The 27,654-nt window shown below is 50.9% G+C and overlaps 2 protein-coding genes across 2 annotated transcripts; both read left to right on the plus strand.

Annotated features, from left to right (window-relative positions):
• Nucleotides 1-2,777: 2,777 nt before the first annotated feature.
• LOC311216184 (olfactory receptor 14C36-like) lies at nt 2,778-3,704 on the plus strand (the record flags this gene model as incomplete). The annotated part of the gene is made up of 1 exon (XM_084297729.1): nt 2,778-3,704. One exon carries the CDS (start codon nt 2,778-2,780, stop codon nt 3,702-3,704), a length of 927 nt encoding a protein of 308 aa, XP_084153855.1.
• A 13,112-nt stretch (nt 3,705-16,816) lies between these two features.
• On the plus strand, nt 16,817-17,743 carry LOC311216185 (olfactory receptor 14J1-like; the record flags this gene model as incomplete). The annotated part of the gene is made up of 1 exon (XM_084297730.1): nt 16,817-17,743. One exon carries the CDS (start codon nt 16,817-16,819, stop codon nt 17,741-17,743), a length of 927 nt encoding a protein of 308 aa, XP_084153856.1.
• Between the last annotated feature and the right edge of the window lie 9,911 nt (nt 17,744-27,654).

A 27,654-nucleotide genomic window follows, 5' to 3' on the forward strand; every position in this document is an offset into this window, starting at 1 on the left:
CCCTGGCCAGCCACCCCGTATTGATTGTTCAGCACGACGTTGTGTGGTCTGGAACATCCCTTTGGCCACTTGGGGTCAGCTGTCCTGCTTCTGTCCCCACCAGCTTCACAGGCACCCCCCCGCCTTCCACTGCTGGGCAACAACTAAGCCATCAGTGTGTAATCAGCATTCTTCTCATGCTGAATCCAAAACACAGCATCATACCAGCTCCTAGGAGGAAAAATACCTCGATCCTAGGCAGCTCCAGGACACCCACAGACTAAGGGCATGATATCCCTCTGCATATATCAACAGAGAAAAGGTGGTTGTGCTTAATTGGAAAGTACTGGAGCTGAGCATGATGCAGATGGTATGGAATATGGGGTGGATATTGTCCATGTGTCGGCTGGGATAGACTTAATTTCCTTCCTATTAGATGATACAGTGCAGTGTTTTGTAAGTAACAGCATGCAAGAGAAGGAAGAACAGAAAAAGTGGAATCTGGCAGCCTTCTATCCCACACCCTTCAGTGGTTCTGTGCTGTAATTCCATTCAATGAGTTACTCGTGTATTATCCAAACTGTCCTGCAAACTCCTGCTGCCATTGCTTTGTGAGAGACAGCACAATCACAGTGAGCCGTCTGCCTGCAGACATTAACAGCTGACAGAATGGAGCATCTGTCCAGGGGAACCTTAAGAAACTGCAGGAATTTGCCTACAGATACCTCCTGACATTTACAAGGAGAAGAGCCCAGTACTGCACCAGAAGAAGAGGAACCCCACACATCAGGGCAGACTGGGACCCTGCTGAGTGAGCAGTGCCCAGGAGGAGGGCCTGGACACCATGAGGGATGCCATACGAGCAGTGGTGTCTGCTCACCAGGAACCAGGGCAGCTTCCTAGAGAACTGCCTTATGAAAAGCATGGCCACCAAGAAGATCTGAGTTGTCAGACTCAGTTCATATTCAGTGAGACAACCCCCCCAAAATTGTATACAGGTACAGGGAAAGAGGTACAGGTCTGGGATTCCCTAGTGCAGCCAGGTGTGGAGAGGATCAAGTGCTGTGGCAAGGCTCAAAGTCCAAAAAGAACCCAGGTCTTTGTATCCATGGATATGGCTGTTGTCTCTGCCACTGAGGCCTTTGAGGAGACAGCTGATCGTTAAAGCACCAGGGCTTCATTGCCTCCTCGCCCCCACCCATGAACCAGGCAGGGGTTGTACCATTCTCCTGCACTTGGCAATGTACATCCCCATCTCCTACTGCCCCACAAAGAGCCCTGAGCAACCTGTCAAGGGAAAGGATTTCCCTTCCTGTGTGCCATGCGACAAGACCTGGCCCTTGTGCTTGGTGACACACATCCAGTTTTCCTACACACCAGTGTCACCTTCACATTGCCTTTGTCTCCTTGTCCTCACTGCCTCCAGGGTTCTGCTCTAACGAGCTCCAAGGGAGCCTGTGTCAGTGCTGGCCCTCAGGGGGACACTGCAGGAAACTTGCCTGGGACTTGGACTTCTGGAGAGATGTCTTCAATTGTGTCTGAGTGCCTGAGGTTCGTGGGCTCATCAGCAAAGCCCCCAGAGGGGTGATTGCAGTGTCTTGGGCTGGTGCTGTGCTGCTGAGCTGGGCCGGGCTCGTGGGACAGAGAAAACACATTTCAGAAAGTGCCATGAAGCAGAGAGACAGCTGTGCCCAGGAACAGCTCCTCTGCACAGCGCAGTAGGGCTGGGGGCTCTGACCACAGCTGGCACGGGGAGAGAAGAGAAGGAGAGAGGGCTTGGAGGCAGCTGGGAGTGGGAGGATGCTGAGAGCTGCCTGCAGGAGAAACCTGCACAGCCCTTGACAAGGTGAGTGCCTGGCTGCAGGGCCATGCAGCTGCAGGTCCTGGAAGGGTCTCCTGCTGGGTCTTGTTTCTGGGAGGGCAGTGGGCAATGCAGTAGGCTTTGAGAGTCCTGCTGGGTTGCACTGCGAGGTGAGGAAGTCTGGCAGAAGCCCCTTGCAGTGCCCTATGCCAAGTGCCCCTGGACAGCTATGGGTAGAGTGGCCAAGCCTCCTCCAGACACTGCAGGTGTGCAGCTGTGATGTTGCGACGTCCCTTCTTGTGGATATCCATCTCTCTATGAGGTGTCCTCCTGGGCTGCAGGCTGTTCTCCAGCAGGATGCAGCTCTCTCGAGGCATCCTTGTGTTATCCAGGTACCCCAAGGAGAAGACACCTCCACACTAAGGCCCTGTCCATACAGCTGGATGGCTGTCTGTTGGCAGCTGGAGTAAGGCAAAGAGGGAAGAGCTGAGGTTCTTCTCAGTCCTCCAGAGACAAGGTGAGGTTTCCATCCAGCTGCACTTGAAGTGTGCTTCTCTGCTCTCAGCTGACTCCAGATTCTTCTCATGGAAAGACCTGAGTGGGATGATCCTCAGAGAGGGGAGATACAAGGCAGTTGAAAACAAGGCTAGTGGGCAGTGGCCTGTTGAACTGTGCACTCAGATGAGTTGTTCCAACAACAACAGAAAACTCATGGATTTGACAAATGGTCTGAAGTTAGGTTTTCATTGTGTTCCTGCTTCCCTCCTGCTGCACAGCAGGAAGGACTCCTCTGGAGCCACAGCAGCCCCTTCTACCAGTGCCACTCTCAGCCAGCACAAGCCACAGTTCAAGCAAGACAGCGGCAGAAAGGTTCTCCTGCAAAGAGAGAGAGGCTCAGGCTAGGTGTGCTTTAAGGCTTGCAGTAGGTTTTTCTTAGGTGTCATCTGAAATTTGTCTGCCTTCTCCTCTTCAACAGTCAACTGTCCAGAGTCAGCAAATGCCCAACAGCAGCTCTGTGAGCGAGTTCCTCCTGCTGGCATTCGCAGACACACGCGAGCTGCAGCTCCTGCACTTCGCGCTCTTCCTGGGCATCTACCTGGCTGCCCTCCTGGGCAACGGCCTCATCCTCAGCGCCGTAGCCTGCAACCACCGCCTCCACACCCCCATGTACTTCTTCCTCCTCAACCTTGCCCTCCTCGACGTGGGCTGCATCTCCACCACTCTGCCCAAAGCAATGGCCAATGCCCTCTGGGACACCAGGGCCATCTCCTATCAAGGATGTGCTGCACAGGTCTTATTCTTTCTCTTCTTTATAGCAGCAGAATATTCTATTCTCACAGTCATGGCCTACGACCGCTACGTTGCCATCTGCAAGCCCCTGCACTACGGGAGCCTCGTGGGCAGCAGAGCTTGTGCCCAGATGGCAGCAGCTGCCTGGGGCAGTGGCTTTCTCAATGCTGTCCTGCACACAGCCAACACATTTTCCCTACCCTTCTGCCAAGGCAATGCTGTGGACCAGTTCTTCTGTGAGATCCCCCACATCCTCAAGCTCTCCTGCTCAGATGCCTACCTCAGGGAAGTCGGGGCACTTGTGTTTAGTGTTTCTTTAGCTTTTTGTTGCTTTGTTTTCATCATGTTATCCTATGTGCAGATCCTTAGGGCAGTGCTGAGGATGCCCTCTGAGCAGGGCCGGCACAAAGCCTTTTCCACGTGCCTCCCTCACCTGGCCGTGGTCTCCCTGATGGTCAGCACTGCCATGTTTGCCTACCTGAAGCCCCCCTCCATCTCCTCTCCATCCCTGGACCTGGTGATGGCAGTTCTGTACTCGGTGGTGCCACCAGCAATGAACCCTCTCATCTATAGCATTAGGAACCAGGAGCTCAGGAATGCTTTGATTAAAACTGTTTCTATACATGCTTTTTAAGCATCAGAGATGTGCTGTGTTCACTATTATTATTGTCATAATCAATAATGTAAAATAAAAATATTAATTGGAATGAGAAGTTATTTGGGAAACTGAGGGAACAATTTTTATTGTTTAAATTTTTTTATTTAACATCTTTAATTTTTTTAAATATTATTTTTATTTGAATAATGGATTTTTTAACCATCATCATTCTAATTTATTTACCGTATCCCAGTCATCTCATGTACCTGTAGACCTAGGTTTCCTCCGTGAATAAAGACAATAAGGAAGGCATCCGAAATACATTCAGAATGTCACTGGTCAGAGGTCCCGTGTCCTCATGGGAGCAGCCCCAGCATGCAGGAGGGGCTCAGGGCCAAGAGCCCAGTTGCGACATACAGGAGCAGCCCCAGTGTCCCTTGGGGCTGCCCCTCACTGCCTGTTGGGCTCTGCCTCTCTGCTGCCTTTGGGTTGGGGCTGCTGCTTCCCTGGAGCCATGGCCATGGCCAGCAGCAGGACGTGGCCTTTTCCCTGCTGCTCTCTTGGCTTCCAGTTTGTTCTCTTGTGCTCTTATGTTTGGGTTAGCCCTGAGATCTTGTCTACCTTAGTGACAGTCCTGTTGTCTCTGCAGTGGCATCCCTGTCCCTGCAGGCAGCAGCAGGCACTGTGCAGCCCTGGGTCACTGCTGGCCCCCCTGCTAGCACCACAATAATACAAGGGGCTGCTCATGGCAAACCCTGAAAACTGGAAGCCTCTTCCACTGCTGCTGCCAATGGGTCTCGCAGGAAAAGCTTAATGGACCCGTAGCATAATGCACCAGCATCACCATAGTTGGCCCCAGCCCAGGAGACACTAGAGTGGCCCAGAGCCACCTTTGTGCCAGCAGCTGCGGTGCCTTTCGAGGGGCTGGGGCTGTGGTGGCCGTGCCCAGAGCCCTGCAGCAGCCTGTGGTGGGCACTGCCCTGGGGCCAGCACAGCCTGGGCTACTGGGCTGGGGAGAGGGCAGGGATGTGGGGAGAAGTGGGCAGGGGCTGGGCTGGGCTGGACAGTGCCCGGCAGAGGGCAACAGCAGCATCAGGGAGCGGTGGCAGCATGCAGGGGAGGGCTCCCAGCAGGGCTTGGTGCTGCAGAGCCAGGGCTGCGAGAAGGGAGCCCAGAGCTGCAGGGGCAGGGGAGAGGAGGCCGAGGGCCAGGGCGGCTGCTGCAGGGGCAGGGAGCTCAGCATGGCCCTTGCAGCCCCCTGCCCTGGGCCTGCCTCTGCCCTTGGGCTCGGTCCCGGCCTTGGCTCTGCCGGCAGGAGGGCTCTTGGCATGCGCTTCCTGGCCTCCCCTCACCTGCTCACAGCTGCTGCCCACTCCGGCTGCTGCCACAAACATGTCCTCACAAGCAGCACCACCCCTTGGGCTGCTTCTGCTGGCCTCCCCCACCCCACTGCCTTGATTCCTTGTCTCTGCTTGGCTCCAATTCCTTCACCGAAATTCCTTCACTCACTGTCAGCACCCTCTCCCCTGCCATGGTGGGATGTGTTTCCAGTGGGCTGTTTACCAGACACAGTTATAAATACGACAAGCAGGTGTAGAGGAGTCCTACTTCCAGACAGGGGCAGGCAGGAAGAAAAGCGACAATCAGATTTACTGGACTGTGTATATTTAAGGGCCTGGCACATCAGATCCATAAATGTATCAGGCTCTACTGGACAACGGTGCACAGAGTACCCTAATGCCATCAAGCTAGAAAGAGGTAGAACCCACCTGTATTTCTGGAGTGACAGGGGCAGCCCATTAACTGTACTGGAGGCTGAGATGAGTCTAACTGGGAAGGAATGGCAAAAGCACCCCATTGGGACTGGCCCAGAGGCTATGTGCATCCTCGGCATAGACTGCTTCAGGAGAGGGAATTCAGAGTTCCAAGAGGGCACCACAGGTGGGGCTTTGGCAGAGCTGCCTTGGAGACAAAGGACATGAACCAGTTGTCTACCTTGCTTGGCCTTCCACAGAATCCTTCTGTTGGGGGTTTGCTGAGGGTTGAAGAACAGCAGGTGCCAATGGCTTCCATGCTGGCGCACCTGAGGCAGCGTTGTGCTATCCGAGACTCTCTGATTGCCATCCATGAGCTGAGTCATTGACTGGAGAGCCAAGGTGTAGATGCAGAGCTTGGCAGCATGGTTTAGTGATGGACTTGTCAGCACTAAGGTAAAGTTGCCTGACCTGGGTGACACGTCCCAGAGTAGTGTCAGGCACAATGCAATTCTTTTTGCCTTCTGCATCCAGAGCACAGGAAGTAGGACTTTGCCCTACTCTATTGACTGGGCAGGTCTTTTCACTTTATTCTATTTAGGTTTCTTTGTCTGGAAGGGGACAATTTCCCCAAAGAGGCCAATCTCATGGGTACAGCTACAGCCAATAAAGGTATGTTTTCTTTATTTTTCACCCTGAGTTTTCCACAGATGACCCAAGATAGTCCATGGATGTCCCGGTGTCTACTGAGAGTCAGGCTGAATTTCTCAGGATCCAATGGTCATTTCAATCTTACTTTTTTTATTTTATTTTATTTTATTTTATTTTATTTTATTTTATTTTATTTTATTTTATTTTATTTTATTTTATTTTATTTTATTTTATTTTATTTTATTTTATTTTATTTTATTTTATTTTATTTTATTACTTTAATTGTTTCCCGAGGAACCCCTGACTTGTCTTAGAAAGGGTTTCATGTGCTGGGCTGGGCTGCAGTTACAGGGACAAAGACCACTACTGGCAGTGGACGTGTCAGACCTCCAGACTCTGCTTTTCCTCCATATGGAGGTCTGCAAAGAAGTCACCCTGGATCAATAGCAATAGGAGAGTGATGTTCAAAACTGAAATGCAGCAAAATTTAGCCTTTGAAATAAGAAAATCTTTTCATTAGGTTCTCTTTGAAATCTTCTTCCTTAACTACATCTTGCAAGCTCTGCAAGTAGCTGCACAAGGCATGAAGTCTTAAAGACAACTATGGAAGAGATGTTAGGAGTTTCTGCATTTTAATGAGTTCCATGGTGTATTTTGGTGCTGAGTCTATGAAGCTCAGGTACTGAGAGGAGAGTGATGTAACTGCTTGAGCCAGGAAAAGTCAGGAGGAAAAGCTGAAGTGACTTGGAGTATTAATGGGCCCCTCTGAGGGCTGTTACTAACAAAGCCTCCCCAGGGATTTGTTAGGGCAGGTAATTGGAGGCCATGATTGCAGACAGGCAAAGCACTCTGCTGATAAGTGTCTTGGTTGCTTTTGGTGATGCAGAAGGGCCAAGGGTTGGCCCCAGCCACTGGAACAGGAGATCCTGCACCCCCACATCTGGCTCAAGGCTCTTCCTGGGGTCTGTGGGATGTGGTGGGCAGGGTGATGCCAAGGGAAGAACAGTGGTATGTCACCTCTGAGCTGCTGTACATGGTTGCAAGGAGTCAATGAGGCCCCATTGCAACGAGTATAACATCTCTCCTCATAAGCTCTAACCAAGGAGACAAATATCTCAAGGTTCTTAGCACCTTCCTGTTGCGAAGCACGGACGAAAGCACGACAGACACCAGCAGAGTCAGATCATGCTTCACCATTTTATTGCCCAAATAGCCCAACTTTTATAGTGAATTTTACAGGGGTGGACAGTGTTTCACACAAGATTATTGGTCAAAAGCACTCAGAAAAACCGTTAAGAAAATAACACCACCTGCAAGAAAAGAACCCCCCTTTTGATTAGAAGTTAGGAAAACAACCCCCTTTGTGCTTAACGGCCACGTAGACCTAGTCCTTGAGGCCAGCTGCTGATAACAATATTATCTGAGTTCCTTAATTGGGTGATGTGGGAGTCATAGCAGTGGGAGCTTCTCACAGTTACTCTGGCAGCTTGGTTTGCTCAGCTACAGCAGGCCCTGAGATTTCTAAGGCCTACCCCTGGTTGCTTAAAGCAAGCTTAGATCGAACAATTATGCCAATTCCCAACACCTTCCCTTTTTACCAGCACACTCTGCCTTCTCCTCTGAAGGCTTTCCTATGCTGCCCCACAATTTATCCTATTTCCTTGAAGTCTTCATACAGCCATCTCTGTTCACCAATTTGCTCTCAAACCTGGCTATCTCCAATGTCTCGTCAACCCTCACGAGCTGTTCCTTGAAAGACAAAGCCATGGTCTGATCAGAGGGTGACCTGTGGGACAACAGCATGACCCTTTGAGTGACATTTCTTCCTCCTCGTGGCCAGTTCCAAACTTCCACGGCACACTTTGTGGCAAGATTTTTTCTCCTGCTCTTTCCTACTAACAAAGAAAGCTCCATCAGGGTGGAAACCACTCCTGAAGTAGGCATCCCAACCCAGCAGGCTCCTTGCGGCCTCTCAGCCAACCAGACACAAGTCACCTCAGCAGCAGCTTCCAAGCCAGGGGCCTGCTGCTGGCCTTGCAGCTTCTTGGCTACAGACAGCCAAGCCTTGTGCCTGCTGCTGTGCAGTCATGGACTCAAGCAGAAGGGACACGACAACTCATCTGGGGGCCTTCTTTCTGCCTGGGTCGTCCTGGGTCTGGAGGCAGAGGGGATCCCCCAGTCAGCATGCCAAGCATGTGCCTTCTGCTGGCCTAGCAGGGCCACTGCCAGATGTCAGCCCAAAAGTGCAGCTCCCAGGGAGTAGTCAAGGCTGACCTGCCACCTCCAGACACAAGTGACCTCACAGTCCCTTTCTGTGACACGTTCCTGCTGCTGCCCTATCAAGGGCAGAGACAGAAGTGACCTCACAGTCACTGCCACAGTCACATTCCTCCTGCTGGGGCAGGAGATGATGAGGCAGAGCTGAACTCCTCAGAGCATTCCCACCCATCTCCTCCTTGTGGCCCACAAGCTGATCAGGTCCATGGCCCAACACATTCATTTGGAATTAGGGTTTTGTTTAGGTCTCTTAAGCAGTTTTCTAGTGTTAAATAGACTATTTTAGTGCTACTATTAAGGGCAGAGATCAGAGTGATTAAGAGAGTAAGAGCTAGAATGAATCAGCTATGGGCTGAGTTTTGTCTTCAAGGGATACGTTGCAGTCAGTCATTAGAGTAGTGGATTCCTGTCAGGGTGCTGAGTAGCAATTAGGTTTAGGAAAGAAGTTTACAGGTTGAAGCTGGGGAATAGCCTTGTATGACTATTTTAAGTCACAGTTACAGCAGCATCAGCATAACCTGAACCCTCTTACCTCTACAAAATCCTTAATTTCTGCAGGCCAAGCCCCTATTCCCTCCTCTCAGTCTCACATTTCTCCTGGCCAGGCTTCTCCTGATTTCCCCATATCAGTTATCTTTTTAGGGGCATGCTTATGATGCCTTTCATGATCTTAAACTATCTGTCAGTGTTCTGTTGGCTACTCTATTCCTGAGAAAAGCGCCACTTAAGACACGATGGAAAAGGACACCAATGTCCATCCTGCACAATGTGCCCAGCAGCTCTGCAGTGCCACAAAAGTGTGGTTCCTGCCTACAAGTTTTCTTTCCAGAATGGCTCCTATGGCTCCAGGGTAACTTTTCCCAGGCACTCACTTCCCCAGGCCACACCACTCTTGCCCGCAGGCCCCATGTGTCTCTCCAAGCCTCCCCTCTTCCCCTGCAGTAGTGGCACCTCAGCGCAGCAGGTTGGTGCATCTCCAGGCTCAGGGGTGTTTCCTGAGGGCCTGCCCTGTGTGGGGAGTGGTGGGGAGGAAGAGAGCAAGGTCATCTCCTGGGGCATGGCTGAGCACAGCCCAGGTATCCTGCACAACGGGCAGGTCCCTGCTCCCAGGCTGAGGCACACATGCAAGTTGGAGATTTCTCCATCAGTCCAGCTTCACGCAGGGCCCTTCAGCCCTGTCCCCCATTCGGTACTCACCACTTCCTTCTCGTCAACCCAGACATAGATTGCTTTCCCTCTGGGGACTCAGGCAGGACTTTAAGGATCTGCTAAAGCCCTGAGTGTCCTTGTTTCTCACAGCCTTCTCATCCATTGTGGGGACAAAGACTGGCTGGGACTGCATTTCTCTCTGCAGATCAGGCCGTGTGGTGCTGTGTTTTTGATATGTGACCAGAGCAGTGTTGGTCACCTGTGGTTCTGATCGCTGTTCCTGAGCAGTGCTTGCACAGCATCAAGGCCTTCTCTGCTTCTCATTCTGCCCCAGGAGTCAGTTGGCTGCAGGTGGGCAAGAGGCTGGGAGGAGAACCTGCAGTGACAGCTGACCCAGCCTGAGCAGTCTGAGCTGCCCATGCACTCCTCAGATTCACCTTGTTTGTTACCTGAAACAACCTTGCACAGTCATTTTATGAAGTTCTAATCACTACCCACTGAGCACCCTGTCCCTGGAGATCCCCTGACATCTCCTGGAAGCTCCAGATTCCTCTCCAGGTTGGCATCAGCACAGTCCCAATCAGATGAGTCCAAGATGAGTTGTCATCTCCTTAGGCAAGTGCTGCCCCAACGAGAGTGCTTAGTCCTACTCTTGGTCCCTCACAGACCTCCATGGGAATTTCAGCCTCTGTCCCACACTCCATGAAGAAGCCCAGAAAACAGAAGAGCAGGGAGCAACCCCTTGGCTGTGTTCCTGGTAGCACATTTGGAAGAGGTGTCCAGGCTCCTGGGTTTGCCCTGAGAAAGACCCTCTTGGTACTGTGGTGCTAGCAGGGAGGCCAGCTGTGACCCAGGGCTGCACAGTGCCTGCTGCTGTCTGCAGCCACAGGGATGCCACTGCCGAGACAACAGGACTGTCACCAAGGCATATGAAAACTCAAGACTAGCACAGAAAGAAGTACAGTCTGGAAGCTAAATGAGAGCAGCAGTGAAAAGACCACATCCTGCTGCTGGCCATGGCCATGGCTCCAGGGAAGCAGCAGCCCCGACCTGAAGGCAGCAGAGAGGCAGAGCCCAGCGGGCAGTGAGGGGCAGTCCCAAGGGCCACTGAGGATGCTCCTGCATGTGGCAGCTGGGCTCTTGATCCAGAGACCCTCCTGTGTCCTGAGGTTGCTCCCCCAGCTCCAGAGGAGATAGGAAGAGACTGACACCAGTGAATTTCTGATGGATCTCTTTTTGGGTTTACCTACACAGGAAGCCAACTTCTATCGGAAAATAATTGACTTCTACGGTGCTATGAAAAATATTATTTAAACAAAAGTGAAATAATGAGAGAAAATAACAATACAGATATTTAATAATTGAAGATATCATGTTATTTTCTTTCTTAGAAAAGCCTGGATTTCTAATATTAGGCATAGTATTATAGGTGAATTTGCTGAAGATGTGTGTATTCAAGTAGAGTCCTGACGGAATCCCTTAGTTCCTGGTTCCTCATGCTGTAGATGAGGGGGTTCGCTGCTGGAGGAACCACAGTGTACAGAACTGTAACCACCAGGTCCAGGGATGGAGAGGAGATGGAGGGGGGCTTCAGGTAGGCAAACATGGCAGTGCTGACCATCAGGGAGACCACGGCCAGGTGAGGGAGGCACGTGGAAAAGGCTTTGTGCCGGCCCTGAGATGAGGGCATCCTCAGCACTGCCCTAAGGATCTGCACATAGGATAACATGATGAAAACAAAGCAACAAAAAGCTAAAGAAACACTAAACACAAGTGCCCCGACTTCCCTGAGGTAGGTATCTGAGCAGGAGAGCTTCAGGATGTGGGGGATTTCACAGAAGAACTGGTCCACATCATTGCCTTGGCAGAAGGGTAGGGAAAATGTGTTGGCTGTGTGCAGGACAGCATTGAGAAAGCCACTGCCCCAGGCAGCTGCTGCCATCTGGGCACAAGCTCTGCTACCCAGGAGGCTCCCGTAGTGCAGGGGCTTGCAGATGGCAATGTAGCGGTCGTAGGCCATGACACTGAGAAGGGAATATTCTGCTGCTATAAAGAAGAGAAAGAAAAAGACCTGAGCAGCACAGCCTTGATAGGAGATGGTCCTGGTGTCCCAGAGGGCATTGGCCATGGCTTTGGGCAGAGTGGTGGAGATGCAGCCCAGGTCCAGGAGGACAGCACTTGATCCTCTCCACACCTGGCTGCACTAGGGAATCCCAGACCTGTACCTCTTTCCCTGTACCTGTATACAATTTTGGGGGGGTTGTCTCACTGAATATGAACTGAGTCTGACAACTCAGATCTTCTTGGTGGCCATGCTTTTCATAAGGCAGCTCTGTAGGAAGCTGGCCTGGTTCCTGGTGAGCAGGCACCACTGCTCGTATGGCATCCCTCATGGTGTCCAGGCCCCCTCCTCCTGGGCACTGCTCACTCAGCAGGGTCCCAGTCTGCTCTGATGTGTGGGGTTCCTCTTCTTCTGGTGCAGTACTGGGCTCTTCTCCTTGTAAATGTCAGGAGGTATCTGTAGGCAAATTCCTGCAGTTTCTTAAGGTTCCCCTGGACAGATGCTCCATTCTGTCAGCTGTTAATGTCTGCAGGCAGACGGCTCACCGTGATTGTGCTGTCTCTCATAAAGCAATGGCAGCAGGAGTTTGCAGGACAGTTTGGATAATACACGAGTAACTAGTTGAATGGAATTACAGCACAGAACCACTGAAGGGTGTGGGATAGAAGGCTGCCAGATTCCACTTTTTCTGTTCTTCCTTCTCTTGCATGCTGTTACTTACAAAACACTGCACTGTACATTCTAATAGGAAGGAAATTAAGTCTATCCCAGCCGACACATGGACAATATCCACCCCATATTCCATACCATCTGCATCATGCTCTGCTCCAGTACTTTCCAATTAATCACTAGCACCTTTTCTCTGTTGATATATGCAGAGGGATATCATGCCCTTAGTCTGTGGGTGTCCTGGAGCTGCCTAGGATCGAGGTATTTTTCCTCCTAGGAGCTGGTATGATGCTGTGTTTTGGATTCAGCATGAGAAGAATGCTGATTACACACTGATGGCTTAGTTGTTGCCCAGCAGTGGAGGGCTGGGGGTGAATGCGAAGCTGGTGGGGACAGAAGCAGGACAGCTGACCTCAAGAACCAAAGGGATATTCCAGACCACACAACGTCGTGCTGAACAATCAATATGGGGTGGCTGGCCAGGGTAGGGAGTACCACTACTGTGGGACACGCAATCACCATCATGATCGTCATCATCATTGCTCATATTATTTCTCTTCCCTTTCTGTCCTATTAAACTATCTTTATCTCAATCCAAGATTTATTTATTTATTTATCTATCTTATCTTATCTTTTTTTTTCCCCTCCTCATTCTCTCCTGCATCTGCTCGGGGTGTAGCAGGGAGTGTGTGTGAGGGAATGGCTGTGTGGAGCTGAGCTGCCTGCTGGGTCAAACCACACCCTTTTGGTGCCCAACATGGAGCCCAAATTTTGAGCAAATGACAGATCTGACCACAACATGTTAAAAGAAAGCTATTATAAGCATTAGTTGATTTTAATAGTTGGTGATCACAAAGTTAATTTCCTTCCTTCCTTCCTTCCTTCCTTCCTTCCTTCCTTCCTTCCTTCCTTCCTTCCTTCCTTCCTTCCTTCCTTCCTTCCTTCCTTCCTTCCTTCCTTCCTTCCTCTCTTTCTCTCTTTCTCTCTTCTTTCTCTCTTTCTCTCTCTCTCTCTTCTCTCTTTCTCTCTTTCTCTCTTTCTCTCTCTTTCTTCTTTCTCTCATTCCCTCTTTCTCTTTCTCTCTTCCTATTTCTTTCTTTCTTTCTTTCTTTCTTTCTTTCTTTCTTTCTTTCTTTCTTTCTTTCTTTCTTTCTTTCTTTCTTTCTTTCTTTCTTTCTTTCTTTCTTTTTCTTTTAAGCTCAGATCTGTTGTGCTAAATTTCAGAATTGTGTTGCATAGCACATTACTTACTGTATGTCTCCCCTGTCATGCTGTTTATCTTTTCTGATGGCTGCGTCAAGTTTATTCTTTTGATGTGTTGTGTAACACTGGCTTATGATATGATAAAAATCCTGGTCATGAGACTAATCTGGTACTTGTACTCAGCATTGCCATTGCCAATATACCTTGGGAGCCATCTCTCAGAAACTATTAAGAACTACACTCTAGACCTTTTCTCCTCAGGAAACCAAGCCATGGGGAGACAAGGGGAGGACACTTTTCCCCACTTGTTCACTCTCCCTTTCTCTTTCACCTCACCCTTCTCCTCCAGGCTACTTACACTGACTCTTCAAAGTTTGGAATATCCTTGGGATGGTCAAACCAGCACACTCCTATTGTTATGTCTCCTGAATGTGTTTCAGGACTACTTAAGAATACCATTCAGATTTCTGTCTGGTGGCAGGAGAGTTTGGAGTGGCAGGGAGTGAGGGAGGATCTGGGCAGGCACCTACAGCAGTCAGCACCTCCAGAACTTTGGAACTTCACCCCAAGCAAATGCAGAATCCTAAAAAAAAATGGTTAAATGCTTGAAAAGGAGGTGTTATCACCCTGGCATTTCCAAAGAGACACATGCCACCGCAGTGTGCTGGGTCTTGGCCTGTCCTTACAGAGCCACAATCAATGCCACTCCAGCCTCTGTGAAAAGCCCTGCAGTCACTCCAACCCCTCTGACAGACCCTGCAGCTACTACAGCATCTGCAAAATGCCCTGCAGCAACTCCAGCTCTTTTTCTGGGCCCTGTGTCTGAGCCAGAAAACCAAGCTCTGTCTGTATCACTTGCTCCCATATGCAAGAAAAAACAATGGATGTGAAAGTCAGTTAGTCAGAAGATGAGGCAGGCTTCAGAAAAGCTGGGCCATCATATGAGTAGGAGGACGAAGAGAAAGAAGTCATAAGAGCATCAGTAATCATGCGATCCCTATCCCTATGCTGCTCTGGTGCTGGGAGAAACAGCACCCCTCCCTGGAATTAGAGGGCAGGAAGGCAGATATGGTGGGTACACACCATGTGCCACCCTGTGGTTTTACCTGTGTGACCATGGAGAGCACATGAGAAAGTGGGATGGAAAATCTAGAGGCACGGGTGTGTGAGTGGCAAGGAAAAACAATCACTAAAAGGGGTTCTTAGAGAACTGCTGCTCCAATTTCCAGCGGGCTGTCCTCCAGACACAGTACTGAATACTATGAGCAGGACTAGAGGGGCTGTGCCTCCAGCCAGGGGGAGGAAGGGGACAGTCGTGTTTATTGGACTGTGTGGATTCCATGGCCTTGCACATCAGACCCACAGAAGTATCAGGTGCTAGTGGGCACCACTGCACAGTGAACCCTAATGCCATCAAGCTACAGAGGGTCAAACACATTTGTATGTCTGCAGTGACAGGGGGATCCCAGTGCACTAACAGAGGCCTATCGTGGCCTGAATGAAGTCCCGCAATGCTGAGTGCTGCCATGCCAGCAGCATGATTCAGACTGCCCTGGAAGAGGAGGAAGCTCCTGAGCACCTGCACTACATCGATGGCATTACTGGGTGGGGTGACACAGCAGAGGGAGTATTTGAGAAAGGGAAGAAAATACACGAAATTCCTCCGAGAGCTGATTTTGCACGAAAACAAATTAAGGTCAAGGGATGTGCACAAGAGATCCCGATGCCGGCTGGCCAGGGTCAGTGGGACCAATGCTCAGGGATAGGTTGATCATCGGTGAGGGGCTTCTCAGCAATTGCATGGTGCAACACTTGCCTTGTACGTATTATTATTGTTATTGTTATTGCTATTGCCATTGTTATTGTTAACGTTAATTACTATTTTATCTTCCTTTTCTGTATTTTCAAATTTTAAATCATTCATTATTGTCTGTACCCTGGTATTAGTGAAACAAATCCCGTTTATGTACACTTCAGTGTCACCTTCACATTGCCTTTGTCTCCTTGTCCTCACTGCCTCCAGGGTTTGGCTCTAACGAGCTCCAAGGGAGGCTGTGTCAGTGCTGGCCCTCAGGGGGACACTGCAGGAAACTTGCCTCTGACTTGCACTTCTGGAGAGTTGTCTTCAATTGTCTCCGAGTGCCTGAGGTTCGTGGGCTCATCAGCAAAGCCCCCAGAGGGGTGATTCCAGTGGCTTGGGCTAGGTCTGTGCTGCTGAGCTGCGCCGGGCTCCTGGGCTCAAGGGGAGAATGTGGCAAGAGGGCTGTGGTGCAGAGAGACAGCTGTGCCCAGGAGCAGCTCCTCTGCACAGCGCAGCAGGAAAGAGACACAGAGGCACAGACACAGAGAGAAGGAGAGAGGGGCTGAAGGCAGTTGGCAGTGGGAGGATGCTGAGAGCTGCCTGCAGGAGAAACCTGCACAGCCCTTGACAAGGTAAGTGCCTGGCTGCAGGGCCATGCAGCTGCAGGTCCTGGAAGGGTCTTGTGCTGGGTCTTGTTTCTGGGAGGGCAGTGGGCAATGCAGTAGGCTTTGAGAGTCCTGCTGTGTTGCGGTGCGAAGTGAGGAAGTCTGGCAGAAGCCCCTTGGAGTGCCCTTAGGCAGGTGCCCCTGGGCAGCCATGAGCAGAGTGGCCAAGCCTCCTCCAGACCCTGCAGGGGGAGCATCTGGGATATGGGACACTCCAGCTTTCAGATATCCAGCTCTGTTCATGGGGCATCCTCCTGGGCTGCAGGCTGCTCTCCAGCAGGATGCAGCTCCCCTGTGGCATCCTTGTGTTATCCAGGTGCCCCAAGGAGAAGACACCTCCATGCTAACACCATGGCCTTGCGTCTTGATGGTTGTCTGTGGGAAGCTGCAATGAGGTGCAATAAGGGCAATGACCTCTACACCTCTTGCTAGGAGGGAAGAGCTGAGAAGTTGCTCACAACGCACAGACAAGGTGAGGTTTCTGTCCAGCTGCACTTGGACTGGGGGTTCTCTGCTCTCAGCTGTCTGCTGTTTCTTCTCAGGGAAACACTTGAGTGTGGTGGTCCTGCAGCTCACAGAGGGCTGACACAAGGCAGGTGAGAATAGCAGTGTTCAGCAGTGGCATCTGAATCCCTGTTCTGCCTTGAGATGCATTGTTTGAAACAGCACTGCGAATTCCAATGTCCTGGTCAGTGGACTGAACGAGAGTTTCCCCCATATCGCTGCTTCCCCCTGATGAACAGCAGGAAGGACTCCTCTGCAAGCTCAAGTAAGGGAGGTGTGGAAAGGTTCTCCGGCAAAGAGAGGCTCAGGCTGGGGGGTGCTCCAAAACTTGGAATAGGTTTTCCTCAGAGAAGCCTCCTCTAACTTTGTTCTGTCCTCTCTCTTCAACAGACAACTGTGTCCAATGTCAGAGAATGCCCAACATCAGCTCTGTGAGCGAGTTCCTCCTGCTGGCATTCGCAGACACGCGCGAGCTGCAGCTCCTGCACTTCGCGCTCTTCCTGGGCATCTACCTGGCTGCCCTCCTGGGCAACGGCCTCATCCTCAGCGCCGTAGCCTGCCACCACCGCCTCCACACCCCCATGTACTTCTTCCTCCTCAACCTCGCCCTCCTGGACCTGGGCTGCATCTCCACCACTCTGCCCAAAGCCATGGCCAATGCCCTCTGGGACACCAGGGCCATCTCCTATGAAGCATGTGCTGCCCAACTCTTTTTCGTTGCTTTCTTGTTTGTAGCAGAGTATTCCCTTCTCACCGTCATGGCCTACGACCGCTACGTTGCCATCTGTAAGCCTCTGCACTACGGGAGCCTCCTGGGCAGCAGAGCTTGTGCCCAGATGGCAGCAGCTGCCTGGGGCAGTGGCCTTTTCAGTGCTGTCCTGCACACGGCCACTACATTTTCCCTGCCCCTTTGTCGAGGCAATGATGTGGACCAGTTCTTCTGTGAAATCCCCCAGATCCTCAAGCTCTCCTGCTCACATGCCTATCTCAGGGAAGTTGGGGCACTTGTGTTTAGTGTTTCTTTAGTCCTTTGTTGTTTTGTTTTCATTGTTTTCTCCTATGTGCAGATCTTCAGGGCTGTGCTGAGGATGCCCTCTTCTCAGGGCCGGCACAAAGCCTTTTCCACGTGCCTCCCTCACCTGGCTGTGGTCTCCCTGTTTGTTAGCACAGCTACAGTTGCCTACCTGAAGCCCCCTTCTATCTCCTCTCCTTCCCTGGACCTGGTGGTGGCAGTTCTGTACTCAGTGGTGCCACCAGCAGTGAATCCTCTCATCTATAGCATTAGGAACCAGGAGCTCAAGAATGCTTTGATTAAAACTGTTTTTATACATGCTTCTTAAGCATCAGTGTTGTGGTCATTATTACTACTGTCATAATACATAATGGTAAATAAAAACATTAACTGGACTGATAAGTTATTTGGGAAACTGACAGGACAATTTTTACTATTATGCTTTAACATTTTTTTCAATATAATTTTTATTTGAATAATGGAATTTTTAACCTGAAGTATGTTAATTTATTTACTTTAACACAGTCATCTCATGTACCTGTAGAGCTAGGTTTCCTCTGTGAATAAAGACAATAAGGAAGGCATCTGAAATACATTCAGAATGGCACTGGTCAGAGGTCCCGTGTCAACTGGAGCTGGGGGAGCAGCCCCAGCACGCAGGAGGGGCTCAGGGCCAAGAGCCCAGCTGCCACATGCAGGAGCAGCCCCGGTGGCCCTCGGGGCTGCCCCTCACTGCCCGCTGGGCTCTGCCTCTCTGCTGCCTTCGGGCCGGGGCTGCTGCTTCCCTGGAGCCATGGCCATGGCCAGCAGCAGGACATGGTCTTGTCACTGTTGTTCTCTTTTGGCTTCCGCGTTCTTCTCTTGTACTCTTGCATTTGACTAAGTCTTGAGATTCCATGTATATTGCTGACAGTCTTTCTTTGCACAGCTCTTCCAAAGCTGGTGCTAGGAATATACCCAAGAAACTGCTGCATGAACGGGCCCCGTACTTCTCTGGGCTTCACCGTGGATCAGAATTTCAGTGTAGTGCTGGACTGGGAACTCCCTTCTTGGATGGCCATGGTCAGCAATCAATAATTGGCCTTGACTGCCCAGGGAGTATCCTGAAGTTGCTGAGTCTGATGGCAAATGGCAACCTGGAGAGGAATCTAGAGCTGCTCTGTGGCTGGGCCAGGCCTCTTGTGCTGGCCTGGGGAGCGGGGCTGGCCCTGCGGGGCAGAGGCACTGTGTGCTGGGGATCTGCCAGGCAAGAGAGCAGGGCTCCTGCAGCTTCACGGACCTCCATTTCCTGAGCTGTCCCCAGTGTGGGGGCTGCTGGGGAGGCCCAGAGCCGCCTTTGTGCCAGCAGCTGCGGTGCCTTGCGAGGGGCTGGGGCTGTGGTGGCCGTGCCCAGAGCCCTGCAGCAGCCTGTGGTAGGCACTGCCCTGGGGCCAGCACAGCCTGGGCTACTGGGCTAGGGAGAGGGCAGGGAGGTGAGGAGAGGTGGGCAGGGGCTGGGCTGGGCTGGGCAGTGCCCGGCAGAGGGCAACAGCAGCGTCAGGGAGCAGTGGCAGCATGCAGGGGAGGGCTCCCAGCAGGGCTTGGTGCTGCAGAGCCAGGGCTGCACCAAGGGAGCCCAGAGCTGCAGGGACAGGGGAGAGGAGGCTGCCCTGGGCCCTTGCTGGCCTGGGCAGAGCAGGAAGGGGGCCCAGAGCATTTGTCCCCTCCCTGCAGCCTGCCAGCACGTCTGCTGAGGGCCAGAGCGGCTGCTGCAGGGGCAGGGAGCTCAGCATGGCCCTTGCAGCCCCCTGCCCTGGGCCTGCCTCTGCCCTTGGGCTCGGCCCCGGCCTTGGCTCTGCTGGCAGGAGCGCTCTTGGCATGCACTTCCTGGCCTCCCCTCGCCTGCGCACAGCTGCTGCCCACTCAGGCTGCTGCCTCAAATGTGTCCTCACAAGCAACACCACCCCTTGGGCTGCTTCTCCTGGCCTCCCCCAGCTGACTGTCTTGACTCCTTGTCTCTGCTGGGCCCCATATTCCCCACCCAAATGTGTCTCTTGACTGTCGGCTCCATTCCCCTGCCCCATGGAATTACTGTGCTATGGCAGGACGTGTTTCCATTGGGCCGTCTACTAGACACAGTAATGAATACTATGAGCAGGACTTGTGGGGTCCTGCTTCAAGCCAGGGGGGGGCAGGGAGGAAAGGGAGAATCGGGTTTACTGGACTGGGTATATTTAATGGCCTGGCACATCAGATCCATAAATGTATCAGGCTCTACTGGACACCAGTGCACAGTGTACCTAATTCCACAATGCTAGAAAGAGGTAGAACCCACCTGCATTTCTGGAGTGACAGGGGGAACCCAACAGTTAACTGTACTGGAGGCTGAAGTGAGTCTAACTGGGAAGGAATGGCAAAAGCACCCCACTGGGACTGGCCCGGAGGCTATGTGCATCCTCGGCATAGACTGCTTCAGGAGAGGGAATTCTGAGTTTCAAGAGGGCACCACCGGTTGGGCTTTGGCAGAGCTGCCTTGGAGACAAAGGACATGAAACTGTTGTCTACCTTGCTTGGCCTTCCACAGAATCCTTCTGTTGGGGGTTTGCTGAGGGTTGAAGAACAGCAGGTGCCAATGGCTACCATGGTGGCGCACCTGAGGCAGCGTCGCGCTAACCGAGACTCCCTGATTGCCATCCATGAGCTGAGTCATCGACTGGAGAGCCAAGGTGTAGATGTAGAGCTTGGGAGTGTGCATATGTGATGGACTTGTCAGCACTGAGGTAAAGTTGCCTGACCTGGGTGACACGTCCCAGAGTAGTGTCAGGCACAATGCAATTCTTTTTGCCTTCTGCATCAACAGCACAGGAAGTAGGACTTTGCCCTACTCTATTGACTGGGCAGGTCTTTTCACTCTACTCAATATAGGTTTCTGTGTCTGGAAGGGGACAATTTCCCAAATTTAGTCCAGGCTCATGGGTACAGCTACAGCCAATAAAGATATATTTTCTTTATTTTTCACCCTGAGTTTTCCACAGAAGACCCAAGATAGTTCATGGATTTCCAGGTGTCTACTGAGATTCAGACTGAATTTCTCAGGATCCAATAGTCATTTCAAATTTGTTGTATTTTAATTTAATTTAATTTTATTTTATTTATTTTATTTTATCTGAAGGCACCCCTGACCTATCTTAGAAAGGGTTTCATGTGCTGGGCTGGGCTGCAGTTACAGGGACAAAGACCACTGCTGGCAGTGGAGGTGTCAGACCAGCACACTCTGCTCTTCCTCCCGACGAAGGTCTCCAAAGAAGTCGCCCTGGATCAATAGCAATAGGAGAATGATGTTCAAAACTGAAATGCAGCAAAATTCAGCCTTTGAAACAAGAAAATATTTTTATTGGTTGCTCTTTGAAATCTTCTTCCTTAATTACATCTTGCAAGCTCTGCAATTAGCTGCACAAGGCGTGAAGGCTTGAAGACAACTATCAAAGAGATGTTAGGAGTTTCTGCATTTTAATGAGTTCCATGGTTTATTTTGGTGCTCAGTCTATGAAGCTCAGGTACTGAGAGGAGAATAATGTAACTGCTACAGAAAGTAAAGTCAGGAGGAAAAGTTGAAGTGACTTGGAGTATTAATGGGCCCCATTGAGGGCTGTTACTAACAAAGCCTCCCCAGGGCCTTGTTAGGACAGATAATTGGAGGCCATGGTTACAGACAGGCAAAACACTGTGCTGAGAAAAGTCTTGGTTGGTTTTAGTGATGCAGAAGGGCCAAGGCTTGGCCCCAGCCACTGGAACAGGAGATCCTGCACCCCCAGTGTTTGGCTCAGGGCTCTTCCTGGGGTTCTGTGGGATGTGCTGGGCAGGGTGATGCCAAAGGAAGAACAGTGGTATGTCACCTCTGAGCTGCTGCACAGGGTTATAAGCAATCAATGAGGCCTCATTGCAACGTATAACATCAGTCCTCATAAGCTGTTGCCAAGGAGACAAATATCTCAGGGTTGTTAGCAACTTCCCTTTTTGCCAGCACCCTCTGCCTTCTCCTCTGCAGGTTTTCCAATGCTGTCCCACACATTGACCCATTTCCTTGAAGTCTGCAGACACCCACCTCTGTTCAACACTTTGCTCTCATCCCTTGCTTTCACCCATGTCTCGTCAACCCTCACCAGCTGTTCCTTGAAACACAAAGCCAGGGTCTGATCAGAGGGTGACCTCTGGCACTACAGCACAACCCCTTGAAGGACATTTCTCCTTCCTCGTGGCCAGTTCCAACATTCCAGGCCACACTTTGTGGCAAGTTTTTCTCTCCTGCTCTTTTCTACTACCACAGATAGCTCCATCAGGTTGGAAACCACTCCTGAAGTAGGCATCCCAACCCAGCAGGCTCCTTGCGGCCTCTCAGCCAAGCAGACACAAGTCACCTCAGCAGCAGCTTCCAAGCCAGGGGCCTGCTGCTGGCCTTGCAGCTTCTTGTGGAGAAACAGCCAAGGCTTGTGCCTGCTGCTGCCTACTCATGGACTCAAGCAGAAGGGACAGGACAACCCATGTTGGGGCCTTCTTTCTGTCTGCGTCCTCCTGGGTCTGGAGGCAGAGGGGATCCCCCAGTCAGCATGCCAAGCAGGTGCCTTCTGCTGGCCTAGCAGGGCCACTGCCAGATGTCAGCCCAAAAGTGCATCTCCCAGGGAGAAGTCAAGGCTGACCTGCCACCTCCAGACACAAGTGACCTCACAGTCCCTGCCACAGTCACATTCCTCCTGCTGGGGCACGAGATCCTGAGGCAGAGCTGAACTTTCTCTAGCCCCCTCGGTATCTCTTTTTACTTTCTGGCTTAGAGATTAAGCAAAGTTTTAGTGGGATTGTTTGGTGTTCTGCTTGTGCTGTCACGTCTGTGGTTGAGGTATGGACAAGCTCTGTGGTTTACAGGTGTTTTACGTCTTCCAAGGAGTTTAGGGTTAAATAGAGCATTTTAAAGTTAGTGTCAAGTGAAGGGATTACGGTTATCAAGAGAGAAAATTGATTCCTTTCAGAGTGTTGTAGTAGGATTTAGGTTTAAGCGTAAAAATTACTGGCTCAAGTAAGGTAAGGTCCATATGTGACTGTTTTAAGTCAGTCTTACTGCACTACTGGCATTGCATGAATGCTCCTACCTCTATGAAATCATTAATTTCTTCTGGCCATGCTCCTACTTCCACCCCAAAATCTCACATGTCTCTTGTTCAGGCTGCTCCTGACGTCCCCATATCTTACTGGGATCAGCTTTCTGATGGCATTTAACATCTCAGTGTATCTGTCTCACCTCTGTTGGCTCCTCCATTCCTGAGAAGGAAGCAGCGTTGTACTCAGGAGGGAAAAGGACACAAAGATCTTTAGGCACATCCTGCACAATGTGCCCATCAGCTCTGCACCTCCACAAAATCATGCTTCCAACCTACATGTTTTGTTTCCAAAATGGCTTCTGTGGATCCAGGGTCTTTTCTCAAGCCCTCAAGCATGTTTCTCTTTTGGATGTGGAGGGATGGGAAAAGGAAAGCAATGCATGAATGGAACTAAGCTTGGCAAGGGATGCAAAGATTAACAGGAATAGATTCTATAGATACATTGTTCAGATATGGTAGGCCAAGGAGAGTGTACCCCATCTGATGGATGAGGAGGGTGAACTGGTAATGACAGACATGGAGAAGGCTGAGGTACTCAGCAGCGTCTTTGCCTCAATCTTCCCTGCCAGTCAGGCTTCCCAAGTCTTTCATTTCTCTGAATCCATGGATGGAGGCTGAGGGGCCAAGTCCCACCCGCTGTAAGTGAAGAGCAGGTTTGAGTCCACCTGAAGGAACTAAACACGTGCAAGTCTATGGTGCTTGATGACATGCAACCCAGGGTCCTGAGGGAGCTGGCTGATGTAGTCGTCAAGCCTCTCTCCATCATATTTGAAGAGTTCTGGCAGTCAGGTGAATTCCCTGCTGGCTGGAAAAAGGAAAACATCACTCCGATTTTTAAAAAGGGTAGAAATGAGAACTCATGGGACTACCGAATGGTGAGCCTCACCCCTGTGCCTGACAAGATCATGGAAAAGATCCTCCTGGAATCAATGTCAAGGCACATGCAAGACAAAGAGGTGATCTCAGACAGCCAGCATGGCTTCACCAAAGGCCAAATCGTGCCTGACCAATGTGATGGTTTTCTACAGTGGAGTGACCGCATCATACAACAACAGAAGACCGACCTATGTCATCTACTTGGACTTCAGTAAGACCATTGACACTGTCCCACATGACATCCTTCTCTCCTAATTGGAGAGATACGCATTTGATGGGTGCACCAGTCAGTGGATAAGGAGTTAGCTTGACGGTCACACCCAGAGCGTGGTGCTCAATGGCTCTGTGTCCAAGTGGAGGCTGGTGACAAGTGTTGTACCTCAGGGGTCTGTCCTGGGACTGGTACTGTTTAATATCTTTATTTATGACAGACTGTGAGATCAACAGTGAGACAGTACATTCTGTGCTTGTAGCCCAGAAGGCCAACTGCATGCTTCTGGCCTTTACGGTCCCTATCTGTGCCACATTCCTCCTGCAGGTCTGTCACCTCCAGAGACAGAAGTGACCTCCCAGCCTCCTTCACATCTACATGCCTCCTGCATGCCCAGCAGATCCTGAGGCACACCTGATCCCATCACATCATTCCTGTCTAGCTCCTCCTTGTGGCCTGTGATCTGATCACATACCTGTCACCTCACATGCCTCTTCCACTGCTGTGGGACTGCTGCAGGACCTCACAGTCCCTGCCCTACCCCAAGCATATAAACCATATAAGGTAGGGGTAGGAGTGGGGTTGAGGCTGAGATGTGCTGTATGCATGGTGGAGGGCTTTGGGAGTTAGGTGTTCAGGTTAATGTTTAGGAATTAGAGGTCACATTCCAGGGTTAAAGGAATGGTAAGGGCTTCAAGGAACTGTTTGGTGTTGTGCCTAAGGATCCTGCTCAGGGTTTAGAATAAGGGCAAGCTTTGAGGACTTCAGTTTAGACCTGGTTTGGGGCCTAAGGCTTTTGATTTTATTTTATTTTTTTTCTTCATATTGGTCTCTTATTATATTCAGAAGATATTGTTTCTGATATAAATCCTTTCAAGTGCAGGGGGAATGCCCAGGATTTCACAGAATCACAGAATTTCTAAGTTGGAAGAGACCTCAGGATCATCGAGTCCAACCTCTGACCTAACACTAACAGTCCCCCACTAAACCATATCCATAAGCTCTACATCTAAATGTCTTTTAAAGACCTCCAGGGATGGTGACAGCACCACTTCCCTGGGCAGCCTGTTCCAATGCCTAACAACCCTTTCGGTAAAGAAGTTCTTCCTAACATCCAACCTAAAACTCCCCTGGCACAACATTAGTCCATTCCCCCTCATCCTGTCACCAGGCACATGGGAGAATAAACCAACCCCTACCTCGCTACAGCCTCCTTTAAGGTACTTAGAAAGACCGATAAGGTCACCCCTGAGCCTCCTTTTCTCCAGGCTGAACAAGCCCAGCTCCCTCAGCCACTTCTCATAGGACTTGTTCTGCAGGCCCCTCACCAGCTTTGTCACCCTTCTCTGGACTTGTTCGAGCACCTCGATGTCCTTCTTGTAGCGAGGGGCCCAAAACTGAACACAGTACTCAAGGTGCGGCCTCACCAGAGCTGAGTACAGGGGGACGATCACCTCCCTAGCCCTGCTGGTCACACTGTTCCTGATACAAGCCAGGATGCCGTTAGCCTTCTTGGCCACCTGAGCACACTGCTGGCTCATATTCAGCCGACTATCCACCATCACTCCCAGGTCCTTCTCTGCCTGGCAGCTCTCCAACCACTCATCTCCCAGCCTGTAGCTCTGCTTGGGGTTATTGCGCCTCAGGTGCAGGACCCGGCACTTGGCCTTGTTGAACTTCATGCAGTTGACCTCAGCCCATCGGTGCAGCCTATCCAGATCCTCCTGCGGAGCCTTCCTGCCATCAAGCAGATCGACACACGCGCCTAGCTTGGTGTCATCTGCAAACTTACTGAGGATGCACTCGATGCCCTCGTCCAGATCATCGATAAAGATATTAAAGAGGACCGGACCCAATACCGAGCCCTGGGGGATGCCATTAGTGACTGGCCTCCAACTGGACTTGACTCCATTCACCACGACTCTTTGGGCCCGGCTATCCAGCCAGTTTTTAACCCAACGAAGCGTACGACAGTCGAATCACAAGCAGACAGTTTCTTGAGGAGAATGCTGTGGGAAACAGTGTCAAAAGCCTTGCTGAAGTCAAGGTAGACCATATCCACAGCCTTCCCCTCATCCACCAAGCGCGTCATTTTGTCAAAGAAGGAGATCAGGTTCGTCAAGCAGGATCTGCCTTTCATAAACCCATGCTGACTGGGCCTTATCGCCTGCTTACCCTGTAGGTGCCACATGATGGCACACAAGATAATCCATGAGCTTCCCTGGCACTGAGATCAAACTGACAGGCCTATAGTTCCCCGGGTCTGCCCTCTGGCCCTTCTTGTAGATGGGCATCATGTTTGCTAGCCGCCATTCAATTGGGACCTCCCCAAGGAGGATATATGGCTCAGTAGCTTAGTGGGTAGTATTAGTGATAGGAAGGTTGGACTAAATGGTCTTGTAGGTTCTTTACAACTTTGTGTTTTTATGATTTCTATGACTCTATCATTGGACAAGGGGAATGGTTTTAAATTAAAGAGGGTAGGTTTAGATTAGATAGTCAGATGAAATTCTTGACTTGAAGGTGAGGCACTGGCACTTGTGCAGTGGGTCCAGAGGTCACCAAGAGGGAGTTTGGATCAGCCCATGCCCTTGTGTTTGAAGGAACAGCTGGCGAGAGTGGAGAGGCAGCAGTGAAATCATGGGAATACCAGAGTGAGAGCAAGGTGGGGAAGAGAAGTGTCTGTCTGCAGCCTTCAGGGAAGTGTGGGTCTGCATAGGAAAGCATGCAGAGGAGAAGACGGGGTTCTCACAAGAATGGAAGGTTTTAGCAGCAGTGACGCCTTTGTCTCCTTGGCCATGGGTTGTGAGGAGACGTGTTATCCTCATGGCATTGGGACCATGAATTCTCCTTTCAGCCCTGTGCAAACAGTGGAAGGTGTCATACCATTGTCCTTCACATGATATCACAGGCATCGCTCCCTACCCCACAGACCCCAGACCCTCTGATGTAATGACAACCATCAGTAAACTGATCCCAGTTAGATGACTGATATGGGAAAGTCAGGAGAGATGTGAGATTTGGGGGAGGAAAGAGGAAGGGAAGAGGAGCTCGGAAGCTTACCTTTGTAGAGATAAGAGGGTTCATGTAATGTTGATGCTGCTGTTAAAACTGACTTCAGTCTTGTAAGGCCTGAAAAAAATAACAATAATCCCTCAACCTAAACATTAGTCCAACATCCTGACAAGAATCCACTATTGTAAAGCAGAACTCAAAATATCACCTGAAGAAAAACTCAGCGCATAGCCCCTGTCCCTTACATTTACTCTTTTGCTTACCCTAATCCCTGCCCTTAACACTACCATTAAAATGCTCTATTTATCCCTAGACTTCTTGCCGGACCTAAACAAAACCCTAATCCATAGTGCTTGCCCATACCCTAACCAGAGACCTGACACTACAAACAGAACACCAAACCTTTCAACTAAAACTTTGTTTACTCTCTAAACCAGAAAGGTGAGCCCCAGTCCATAGAGGACGACAGAGAGATGAGCTCTGCCTCAGGATCTCATGGCCCCAGCAGGAAGAATGTGACTGTGGCAGTGACCGTGAGGTCACTTCTATCTCTGCAGCTGGTAGGGCAGCAGCAGGAACAGAAAGGGACTGTGAGGTCACTTGTGTCTGGAGGTGGCAGGTCAGCCTTGACTTCTCCCTGGGAGCTGCACTTTTGGGCTGACATCTGGCAGTGGCCCTGCTAGGCCAGCAGAAGGCACCTGCTTGGCATGCTGACTGGGGGATCCCCTCTGCCTCCAGAGCCAGGAGGACCCAGGCAGAAAGAAGGCCCCCAGATGGGTTGTCCTGTCCCTTCTGCTTGAGTCCATGACTGCACAGCAGCAGGCACAAGGCTTGGCTGTGTCTAGCCAAGAAGCTGCAAGGCCAGCAGCAGGCCCCTGGCTTGGAAGCTGCTGCTGAGGTGATTTGTGTCTGCTTGGCTGAGAGGCCACAAGGATCCTGCTGATTTTGGATGCCTACTTCAGGAGGGGTTTCCACCATGAAGATACCATATGAGCAGTGGTGCCT

This window comes from Netta rufina (assembly GCF_964035555.1).
Source record: "Netta rufina genome assembly, chromosome: 18".
Classification (NCBI taxonomy): domain Eukaryota; kingdom Metazoa; phylum Chordata; class Aves; order Anseriformes; family Anatidae; genus Netta; species Netta rufina.